At 40.2% G+C, this 12,562-nt stretch overlaps 1 protein-coding gene across 6 annotated transcripts in view; it reads left to right on the forward strand.

The window, feature by feature from the left end:
• KALRN (kalirin RhoGEF kinase) overlaps positions 1–12,562 on the forward strand; it is a 737,253-nt gene that overhangs the window by 490,878 nt on the left and 233,813 nt on the right. For all 6 annotated transcript variants that reach the window (XM_062209080.1, XM_062209015.1, XM_062209004.1 and 3 more), the window contains exons 26-27: positions 5,261–5,330; positions 7,599–7,688. In XM_062209080.1, the coding sequence (XP_062065064.1) occupies positions 5,261–5,330; positions 7,599–7,688 (160 nt within the window). The remainder of the gene's footprint in view (positions 1–5,260; positions 5,331–7,598; positions 7,689–12,562) is intronic.

Here is a 12,562-nt window from a genome sequence, read left to right on the forward strand (position 1 = left end):
CCTGGGATAGTGGGAAGGTGAACTCTCAGTGGCTATTGGTAAAATCTTCATTGTATAGAAAGGCCTTAAGCCTTGCATTTAATTCAATTTGTAGTGTTTTAATTTCCTGAGAATTTTAAGCTAAGCATTTTCCCATGAGTTTTTGGTAACTGCTATCACAAGTCATGGTATTACTCTGAGTTACCAGCATGGTTAGGAAAATTGCTAGCACTGTCTTCCTCTACATGGATTATCAATTCTATAGCTATAAGGACCACTGTTTGTTTAAAATTTATGTGAAGTGATCAGGCCAGTTGACCGTGAGTCATAAGTCATGGAAACAGAGAAACCCTCCAAGACATCATAGATGACCTTGGAACATCTGAAACGAAAATTACGATTTTATACCCTTTGTGTAGAGTCACAATCCAAGCTGTTTTACCTTTAATTTGACTATTTTCAAAGGAGAATGGCCTGTATTGCATTTGAGTCAGTGTTCAGGGGAGTGAAGACGTCCTGGCACCCTACAAGCTGAGAGCATTTATCTTCAGGGCCTGGGGCCTCCAGCTTGTCTCCTTTCTCTTCACCATCTCGTTCCAAGCTCTCTCTTCTCTTGGTCCTCTTTCCTTTAAAACTCTGTGTTCTTCCACCAGTCTGTGTCCTGTAATGGTCATCACGTTTCGTTGCCCCACTTGCCAGCCAGTTGAGTCTGTCCCTCAGGTGCTGCTCAGCCCATCCTGGCTCAGAGCTGGGTCTCCATGCAGTGTCTTTACAGAGATTCATATTGGAGGCTGGTGTGTGTGAGAAATATAAAGGATAAAGGATATCTCATTCATTCTGAAAAGCTGCTTCAGATTACGTTGCATATTATGTAATTTAGTGTTCCTTCTAAAAAAAAAAGACTATGTGGAATTTAGGCCCAGGTGGTAAAAAAGTTAAATATATTATTATATGTATATATACATATATATACACATATGTATCCATATGTATATACATATACATGTATGTATATACACACATATATATATATATATGTGTGTATATATATATATATATCCTCTGTGTATATGGTGATGAACCAGATTGTTTTTCTTTGCAACAAAAAAGTATATCTCCTTTTGGGACTTGAACCAAGTTTGATCCTCAGTTATTACAGTGGCAATACCTTTTTCCATTTATATTTTAGAAGGCATATTAAATACATATTAAATTGTGTTACCTGCAGTGCTTTTAAAAGTACCAGTTAGTGTAATGCTTTTTAACACTAAATTTGCCCTACAAGTTAGCATTTCTAAGCCCCACATTGCATTTTAACTACTCCTGCTCTGTGATTCAGGTCAACATACTCTAAAATTTACACGTTAGGGGAAGGGTGATTGCTATCAAATATATATTTTTAAAGATTTACTAATTTATATGAAAGGCAGTGAGAGAGATGGAGGCAGGGAGGGAGGGAGGGAGGGAAGGAGGGAGGGAGAGAGGAATTGAGATGTTTCATCTGCTGGCTTACTCCCCAAGAAGCCACAACAGCAGGGGCTGGACAAGGATGAAGCCAGGATCCGGGAACTCCATCCTGGTCTCCCACTTGGGTGACAGGGACTCAACTACTCAGACTACTATCTGCTGCTTCCCAGGTGCATTAGCAGGGAGCTGGATTGTAAGCAGAGGAGCCAAGACTTAAACTTGTCTCTCTAATATGGGATGCCAGCATTACAAGTAATGGCTTAACCCACTGTCCCACAACACAGCCCCAACACCAAATATTTTAAATGACTTTTATCTTATTACTAAAATAATGCCAATTTATTATAGAAATATTTAAATTACAGAGGAACAGGCTGGCGCCGTGGCTTAACAGGCTAATCCTCCACCTTGTGGCGCCGGCACACCGGGTTCTAGTCCCAGTTGGGGCGCCGGATTCTATCCTGGTTGCCCCTTTTCCAGGCCAGCTCTCTGCTATGGCCCGGGAAGGCAGTGGAGGATGGCCCAAGTCCTTGGGCCCTGCACCCGCATGGGAGACCAGGAGGGGCGCCTGGCTCCTGGCTTCGGATCAGCGAGATGTGCCGGCCGCAGTGGCCATTGGAGGGTGAACCAACGGCAAAAAGGAAGACCTTTCTCTCTGTCCCTCTCTCTCACTATCCACTCTGCCTGTCAAAAAAAAAAAAAAATTACAGAGGAACAAAGAAAAGCTTCATCTATGATCCCACCAAATAGAACTTTCCGAATATTTTTAATGATGTGTATATCCTTTTTAAACTTTTTTTTTTTTTTTTGACAGGCAGAGTGGACAGTGAGAGAGAGAGAGACAGAGAGAAAGGTCTTCCTTTTTGCCATTGGTTCACCCTCCAATGGCCGCAGCTCCTGCGCACAGCGCTGATCCGAAGGCAGGAGCCAGGTGCTTATCCTAGTCTCCCCTGGGGTGCAGGACCCAAGCACTTGGGCCATGTTCCACTGCACTCCTGGGCCACAGCAGAGAGCTGGCCTGGAAGAGGGGCAACCGGGACAGAATCCGGCACCCCAACCGGGACTAGAACCTGGGGTGCCGGCGCCACTAGGCAGAGGATTAGCCTGTTGAGCCACGGCACCGGCCCCTTTTTAAGCTCTAAAATAACATCTTACTATGTCACTGGAGGGGAGCATAAGTAATACATAAATAAAATGTATAATACTTGTAATTAATTACAAGATGTACCTAAGTGTATAGACAATAGCAACCAAGCAAAGTAAGCCAAATAAAATTTGTGTTTTTCCTATAGTAGCATTAAGTAGTAGAATAATGCAAAACCACTTTATATGTTTTAATTTTTGTAGGTAATTCATTCCCATGATTGTAAAAATAGAAATTAAATAGAAAAAGTAAACCTTGTCCCTACCAATATCTTCTGCTCTGTTCCTTCTCTAGTTCTATGGTAATGATTTTTATTGGTTTCTTGGATTGGAAATAATAATGTATATTCCTTTATATGATAAGAGGTAACATATGATGGACAATCTTCTATACCTTGCTTTCTGAACACTAGCTTGCTCTTGAGACCTTCCCCAGGAAAACAGAGAACTTGGCCATTTTTTTTATAGCTACATAGTATTCACTTCAGTAGATGTACTACAGTGTAAATACTTTGTTCGTATACACCATCTTTTTTTTTAAATTTTTTTTTCGTATACACCATCTTTTGCCATTATGAACAGTGTCACTGTTGATATTCATATGAATGTTATCTTACAAGTGTAGATGTAACTATAGGAAGTTTTCTAGAATTAAAATTTTGGAATTGGAGGCCAGTATCATGGCACAGTGGTTTAAGCCACTGCTGCATGACACCAACATCCCATATTAGCACTTGTTCGAGTCCCAGCTGTTCGGCTTCCAATCCAACTCCTGCTAATGTGCCTGGGAAAGTAGTAGAAGATGACCCAAGTGTTTGGCCCCCGCCACCCAAATGGGAGACCTGGATGGAGTTCCAGGCCCCTGGCTTCCAACTGGTCCAGCCCTAACTGTTGTGGCCATTTAGAGAGTGAACCAACAGATGGAAAATAGGTTCTCTCTCCACCCCTCCTTCTGTCTCTCCCTCTATCTATAACTCTGCCTTTCAAATAAATAAATAAGTCATCTTTAAAAATTGCACAGTCAAAATATAAGTACAGTTGTGCTTTTCATAATGTCAAATTCCTTTTTGTAAAGATTATAGCATTTTCCATTTCTATCAGTATGTGTCCCCAAAACTTCAAATTATTTTTTATTTGAAAAACTTTGTGTGGTTTTTAAAAAGCAGGTTTCATTCCAGTAATGCTGGCTTCTTAGAAACTTATATCCTCTGAACTCAAATCAATTGTTTAATACATTAATTTGAAGTCATTAGAATTATTTCTCCATGGCCTAGATATCCACCCTGGAAGATAATTCAGCAGTAATTCCACTCAGCTTTGGGGTATTTTATGACTTTTTCCTCCATTAAATTTCCTTTCTTATTGATGTCTTTATTATAAAGCATTAAATTGAATTCTTAGTTTTTAGCATAAACTGTGTATGAGTGGAAGAAGAAGGCTAAGAACTAGAAATAATCCAATGTAAAAGTAAATTTTCTTCTAGTTTATCTCTCAGATTGTGGATGTTATTTTATTCTTTTTGGTATCTCTATTATTTAAAATATTTACCATGTGCTTAGATTACTTGTCTAAAAAATTAGGTTCATAGTTTCTGATAAAAATGGAAGGCCTAACACTAATACAGTATTTCACTATTTTCGCCTCAAGAAGTGTTGAGTCCCTAAAGTAAATATATTATTTTAAGTAGCATTAATTAATCAATTAATGTACATTTTAATGAAATTCATTCTAACTTATTAAAAATGATACCTTGGCCAGCGCTACGGCTCAATAGGCTAATCCTCCGCCTGTGGCGCCGGCACCCCGGGTTCTAGTCCCGGTCGGGGCGCCGGATTCTGTCCCGGTTGCCCCTCTTCCAGGCCAGCTCTCTGCTGTGGCCCGGGAGTGCAGTGGAGGATGGCCCAAGTCCTTGAGCCCTGCACCCACATGGGAGACCAGGAGAAGCTCCTGGCTCCTGACTTCGGATCAGCGCGGTGCACTGGCCGTAGCATGCTGGCCACAGAGGCCGTTGGAGGGTGAACCAACAGTAAAAGGAAGACCTTTCTCTCTGTCTCTCTCTCTCTCTCACTATCCACTCTGTTAAAAAAAAATTTTTTTTAAATGATACCTTGCCACATGTCAGTTATAGAATGAAAAAGGCACATGTAAATAATTGAGAGTTTACAGTAGTATTATTCTTGGGACCCATACCCTCCCACACTTGTGGTCTCACTTTCCATGGTTTTGTTGATCAGTGGTTTCAGAAATAATTCATGTTTTAAATTGTGTGCTGTTCTGAACAGCGTGGTGAAATCTTGAGCTGTCCCTCTGTGTCCTGCCCAGGATGTGAATCATATATCCACACTATATATGCTACCCATCCCATGGCATTTGAGAAAGGAAAAGAGAGGCCACATTTTCATAGCTTGTATCACAATGCTTTGTTAGAATTGTTCTCTTTTATTTTTAATTGTTGATCTCTTACTGTGTGTCTAGTTTCTAAATTAAACTGTATCATAGATATGTATGTATAGGAAACAGTATAGCATATACAGCATTCAGTGCTATCTGCACTTTCAGGCCTCTGCTGGAGGTCCTGGGATGTATCTGCCAAGGGTAAGTGGGCACTAATATAATCCTCTAAGGGCCAGTGTGCAGAGGGCTCTGATGCAGCCTTTCTCTCTCCTTGCAGCATCTTCCTCAAAGAGCTGGAGAAGTACGAGCAGCTGCCTGAGGATGTGGGACACTGCTTCGTTACCTGGGTAACCAACCTGAACTCCTCCTCCATTGTCCACGCTTCCAGGGGCACACATGGTACCACTACTCTGGGTCTGGACTGAATATTGGTGTCACTGGTGGTCTCACACAGGGCAAGCAGGTGCAGAGGGGATCACAAGTAAATCTGCGAGAAATGGCCCATCCCTGAGGGGTCCAGCCCTTAGGTGTTATGTTTAAGCTCCACCTTGCATTCTCTAAGAACTTTCTAAAATTGTCCAGGACAGTGGAACAAGACTGCCACCCATGGTAGAAGAACCACACTGGCTCAGTCCACTAGTTACACTCATTATTCTTTCTGGATGTGGAGTAGTGAATTAGAACTTTTGGAAGCCACCTAACCACTGGTTATACGTTCTTCCTTAACAGGGAACAGACTCCTAGGATATCTATCCCAATTCTGACCTACAAAATGGGTGTCCACCACCCTCATTGTTGGCGCTGTTGTCATGAGTACCAGGTGCTAATCATGTAAACTGAAACATTAGTCTTCATTAGCATCTCCAGTGCACATTACTCTGAGCTCAGACTCTTGTATGTGAGTACAGTGATTTTCAGGGAAGTCCACTCGGGACACTGAGGACAACTGAACATGGAACTGTATGCCCCGGGATAGGAATTGTACTTTTAAATAATTACCTAATTATAACTTCCTTTCCAAGTGTACTGATTCCCTTTCAAAATGTGCTCACAACTCAGAGTTTATGCTGTCACCACCTATATGGGGTAGGCAGGGCTCTGGTTTGGTTTTGTATTTTAAAAATGAGAATATCCCAGATGAGACAGAAGGTTAACTAGTCCACTGACAGGTAATAAACATCACTACCAGTCCTGACTCCCAGACACACATTCTCTACATTAAATCTTGATGACTGCTTCAAACATACTTTTGTTTCTTCAGGAAGTCTCATTCTGGCATCTGTGTTCCACCTCTACATACATGAGTCAGTGCCCAGCTTATATGAATGCTAACCAATAGTTTATGATCCCTTGCACAGCCAGAGGAAAACAAGATTGACCATTAAGTAATTTTTAAAGATCCTGTTTCATACGATTTGGAGATTTTCTTTATAATCAACCTTAAGTGTGATTTATGGTCATCTCTTAGAATGAGGAATGACCTCCTACGTAGTATGTGGCCCCTAAAATTGGTTTCATAAAACCCTGGGTGATTACACAAAATATACACCTTTTGCCAAGAATTATCCCAGGGTGACTTCTTTAAGTCTCATCATTTTGAAATATGAGTGCTGTGCAAGAATGAAGGTAGAGAGAGTTTTTGGTAATGTACTAAAAAGCAATGGTTAAGACCAAGAAGCCTAAAGCCACGATGCCTGGGCTCCACCACCTTCTTACAGTGGAAATTTAAAGTCATTGAACCAGTTTGTGCCATAGTTTTCCCATCTGTGGAACAAGGATAGAGATGGCTCTCATGGCAGAGGGGTCTGTGAGGACCAAGTGAGTTAATCTTTGTGTGTCAGCATGGAGTTCACTGCCAGCATAAATGAAACCATTCAGAAGAGGACATCATGCCAAATGTCCAAAGACTGAGAAGGGTAGCATTTTGCCAATGAGGAAAGCACTTGGTGACCAAAATATACACATCTTTCCCAGAGGAAAAAGTGTGAGGACCAAACTGGAGGTCCTTCAAAATAAGCAGTAAATTTTCACACAATCATGGGGTTCTTTGCTTTAAGTAACAACATGGTTAGGAGTCAGTATCCAGACCCTGCCCAGGGGGACCTCCCTGCTTTCTTCTCTCATCATTGCTTCTGGGAAACTGGCAATGATGGTACAGTTGTCTGATGTGTTCCCACAAACTCCCTCTAATGGAGACACTTGGATAACAAGTAGATCTGCCTCTGAGATCATATGTTATTTTCACCTTTTATTTTTGTTTTTAGAAAAAGTGCTGTCTTTTTTCAAGGTGGGCAGCACAATCCTAGATAATCTTAAAAAGAAGAAAATGTCTAAATTCTGCAAAAGAATGCATTATGATGTATCACTTGGTTTTTCGATTTCTTTCTGGCACAGCCTAGTATTAGGATGAGCTCATTCTCAGCCAGCCTTATCTACCTACCAAAAGGAAAACAGCATCCTAAAGTCTGGCAGCAGACCACGGGCTGGATGCACACAGAACATTTGCCACAGAAAACCCAGGCACCAACTTGAGGGTTTGATTGTGTATCAGTTGCCAGGCCCAAGGCAGAAGGGAGCAATAGATGCTTATCTATTACTGTCTTTGTTCTTTGTAGGCAGATAAATTTCAGATGTATGTCACCTACTGTAAAAACAAGCCTGATTCCAACCAGCTGATCCTGGAGCACGCAGGCACCTTCTTTGATGTAAGCTGTGGTTTTCCATTCTTGAGCAATTGATGACCAGGTGGAAATGCTTCTTTGCTTTGGATAATGGGTATTTAACTTTGTTTCTCAATTTTCTTTGCTGGTCACTCCAAACCTTTATCTTATAGATAAAAAAAAAATCTATGGTGTTTTTGCCTTTTAAAGTGTTTTTTTTTTTAATTTTGGTGAATATGTATAATTTGCACATTTTTATGGAATATAGTTGAAAAACTGATCCAGTGAGGCAATTAGCATTTATCTTTCTTTATGTTTAAAGCTTACCAGTGCCCCTCTTCCAGTTGTGTATACATAATACATTATTTGTTTACATTTTGTTTTTACCTATCCATTTCAACTGCTGTGATTTGGATAAGGCAAATTTGCTTCCATGCCTCATCAACAAACCTAGTTATCATATATCCCATGATCAGAAGAGGACTATGGTGATGCAGCTGTTGATTAAGATGTTTCTGTTCTTCATACCTCTCTCCCTCAAATTAATGGTTCTCAAAATGTGGTCTGAGGTCCAGCCACATCAACCTCACCTGGGAATGAGAAATGTGAATTTGTGGGCCCTATTCCTGTCTACAGAATCAGAGTGTCTGGAATGGGACCCAGTCATCTGAGTTTCAAGATGTCCACTGGACACCCACTGAAGTTTGAAAATCACTTTTCAAATGCAATTGTTTCAGCGTTAGAATCACCTGAGAGCTTTGAAAACTGATACCTGATCCCATGCCCCAGATTTTCATGTGGTTGGCCTGAATATGCCTTAAGCATTGGGAATCTTTAAAAACTTCTGGTGAGAGAAACATACAGACAGGCTTTGGCATTTCTGCTACAATGGAAGCCAAGAGAAGAGAGAGGGCTATTTTCTTTATTGGATTTGGGGGGCTTTGTTTTGTTTCCATTAATTTAATTTTTTGATCAATCATGTTTGCATATATTTATGAGGTACAGTGTGATATTTGTATTCTTATAGGAGCATGGGCTTCCAAATCTTACACCAAAATAAACTGATTCTATTTTTCCATGAACTTTCTGAAATGACCTCCTATATATTGGGTAATGAGTAAGTGAGCATAATTAGCATATCCATCACCTTTAACTTTTCTCATTTCTTTGTGGTGATTAATTACTTCAGATAGTTAGAAGAGAGGATGTTGAATGATTCTTTAGTTTTCAATGAGAACATATTCCTTTTGGTGAATGGGGAGACACATCTATTTAGAACTGGTCCCCAAAGGGTGTAACTGTTGGCTATAAAGTGAATAGAATCAATTGAGTCATTGCAGGATTTAGGAATGAACAAAAGGGAAAGATGAAATTAGGAAAAAGGGAAAGTTCAGTGACAGATTAGAGCAGTGATGGCTACTCTGATAGTCATAGCAGAAGTGACCAAAGCTTGAAATTCATTAGTTTTCAAAGACTATCAGTTTGACTTTCTGCCTGACTTTCATACCTTCCATATGTGGGTATCTACTGTAGACAAGATGGTATACTAAGCCCCCTAGAGAATACAGACATTTAAACATGATTCTGGCACTCAAGTTTACAGAATAAACCTTCTCTAAGCATATTTCTAGCCTGACAGGGCTGTAAGAGAAATGACACTACATGTCTCTTGTTCCTCGGTGACAGGATGGCACCTGACTGGGAGAAGCTCCACTAGGAATAAACATACACAATGCTTTTTAATGGAGCATTAATACGGAAATGACTTTAAGTGTTCCGAACTGGAATTTCTGGGGCTAGATTTGGTAAAACAAAGAACCCCAAAAAAAGTGCTTCTCTAAACTAGTATCAGAATTTATTGGGTATCATATCAGCTGCTCTATACCACTAATTTCTGATTGATAATGTATTTCCCTTCAGGTGTTTCTGTTCGATTATTCAGCACAATATCCTGAGAGGTCTTCTCATGTTCTATGCTCTGAGCATGCCTCAGACACTTGTGCTTCCTTATCTGTGCTCACACTGTTCTGTGACTCCTACGCATACAGACACTCACGGTCTACTCTCCTATCCTTTAAAGGTCAAATGGTGCTTCCTGCACAAATCCTTTCCATGCATTGTACTCTGATAACATTTGTAATGATTTGCCTTTGGCGATTAACAATGTTGCTTTCTGTTATACACACACAGCCCTCCACTATGAGCCCCTGGTGCTCTGATGGTTTGTCTGATGCATCTTACACCAAGTACACATCTTAGTGCCAGGCACTAAGCTGTATTTCCTTTAATCATATATTCTTTATGCACTATTTCAAGCCAATTTTTAAATGTTGATAACTCAAGTATACCTCAACTCTCTCACCCCATTTCCAATGAAGTGCCTAATGAGTCCCCGATTTAATTGAGAAGGCTAAGGGAAACCAGAAAACCAGCACAAGTTCATCAAGTCTAGCCTGGAAGTGGGGAGGGAAAGCAGCAAACTTTCCTACTTGTTCCCAAAGCTTTCCAGAAAGATAATCTTGGTAGTAGCTTATTTCTGTTCCATTAAATATACTATAGATATTCTGTACGTGGGAACCATCTATTCCAGGCTCTTAATCTATAAAAGAGATAAAAACTTAATAAAGGCAGTCTCTCGCTATCCATTTTTATAAAGAGAACACAAAAAACTGAGATTCTAGAAAGGCCCACACATTCACATGATCCAGAATGTTGGTCTTGTGTTTTGACATGAGAACAATATGGGTGTGGCATCTGCTGCCCTATTGATTGTTGAGCTTGGGTTGGTCTAGCTCCTGGGCACAGTCCCTTCCTCACTGCTTCATATACAGAACAGTGTTCCTAGAGCCAACTTAAGGCAGAGAGAAGGACATCCAAAGTGTGTTACTGCCTGTGATCTCCTAGTCCTGGAACCATGTTTCAATCTCTGTATTCTCTTGGTACTTGGTATTCTCCACGAGATTCAAAGCTCCCAAATAAACTTAAAAGGCTTGTTTGTCCCAAGAGACAAGTTGCCAGCTGTTTCGCCCATCATCCTGAACAAGTCCTGCTGTAACAACACACCACTAGGGAAGAGGTAAATAAGTGGGGAAAATACTGCTCTCTGGCACAGTTGACAGAAATGGGGTGGATTTTAAATTATTCCCTCTCCTTCACCCTTTTCCATAACTCCATAGCAAGTCCTGTACACTCTAAAATATTTCTTGTATTCCTCCTAATGTGTTGCTTTTACTAATTCTAGCTGAGAGCAACTCCCCACATTACATATCTGAGCTTTTTAAAATTAGTGACTATGTTCATAGAGAAATAACTCAGATACATGTCAGTGTATAATTCAGTGTTTTCTGGTGTGCTCACAAATTGTGTAACAGTCCTTACAGTCAATCTTAGAACTGTTTCATCACATCAGAAATCAAGCCTGCATTATTTAGATATCACTTCCCATTCCCCCACCATAAACCTCCAGCCTGAAGCAACATTTATCTACTTTCTGTCTCTACATGTCATAAAAATTGAATCATATAATCTGTCTTTTGTGGCTGATTTCTTTCACTTAGCACTAGGATTTCCAAGTTTATGTTGTTTCATGCACCAGTACCTCTTTCCTTTTTGTGGCTAAATACTATTATGTTGTATGGACATGCCACATTTTGTTTTAAAATTCATGAGCTTGTGTACAATTGGGTTTTCCATATGTAGGATATATTTTCATTTCTCTTGTATATATGCTTAGGAGTAGAACTGCTGAATCACATGGTTATTTTCTGTTTACACACTTGGCTTTTGTAATAACCTCCTAGTTTGCCTCTCCATCTCTATTTCCTCAACTTCCCTACCCAGTGTTGCTATTAGGTGCATATTATTCTTTCTGAAACATTGTTTTTCCTGTGTCTTTCTAAAACTCACTGTAAAATCCTAACTCCCTTTATTCTAACTCAGCCCAATCAATGAATAACTAATCTTGCTTATCTAACTTTTTATTTTGTTTTGTTTTTACTTTTTCTAGACTCTAGGTATACATCCTCTGTACCTTTCAGATATGCTCCTCATTATCATCGAAACATACAATGAGTATTTCAGCCTGCATATTTTGTGTTTGATGCTCTCCCTTCAGAGAATATTCTACCTTCAGCTTTCTACTTCACCATCCCATGCCCCTCCTCTAAGTCCCAAATGAGGCATTGTCTCTGCTAAACACCCAGACCACTCCCAATCCCAGTAATTCTTAAGTTCTCACTGACTGGGACAAAGGCTCTGTCATTCTTTACTGTTCTCTAGTTTCAATGGATTGAGTATTCTTAGCTAGATTCTAAGTCTTTTGAAGGCAGAGACTAATATGTACCATTTTCTCACCCTATATATCCCATAGACTTTGGGAAGCAGATCATTTTTGAGGTAGAATACAGGATGGATTAAAAGGAGAGGCTAGAGGCACAAACATGAGTTGGTGGCCATGGCCTTAGCCTGATCATGAGTGATGAAGGTGGTATCCCTGGAAATGTAAAGATTTATCACCAGGAATAACAGAGGAGGAGCTAAAAATAACTCTATGGCTTCTAGCTCAGGAGCCCTAAGGAACAAGGGAGGTGCCATTGATTGCAAGGAAAAGTGTGTAAGAAATGAAACAATGACCCAAAGTTGTGATCTGTTAAACCTAAAGGGGAGGGATGATCAAAGAGAGATGTCCTTGTGCTATTGACAGAGACCTAGAGCAGAGAAAGACTTAGAGTTACCAGAACAGAAGTCACTGCTTCATCCTTTGCCTTCCCTCTACTCCTATCTTCCTTTGTCCCTCTTTCTTTTCCCCCATCTTTGGGCTATTTTCTTTCACTATACTTCTTCACCTCTCCTTTGCCCTTCTGCTTTAACCTTTTCTACTTTTTCTACTTATGTCTTTCCCCATTTATGCTTAATTTCCA

Source organism: Lepus europaeus, chromosome 2 (assembly GCF_033115175.1).
Source record: "Lepus europaeus isolate LE1 chromosome 2, mLepTim1.pri, whole genome shotgun sequence".
Classification (NCBI taxonomy): domain Eukaryota; kingdom Metazoa; phylum Chordata; class Mammalia; order Lagomorpha; family Leporidae; genus Lepus; species Lepus europaeus.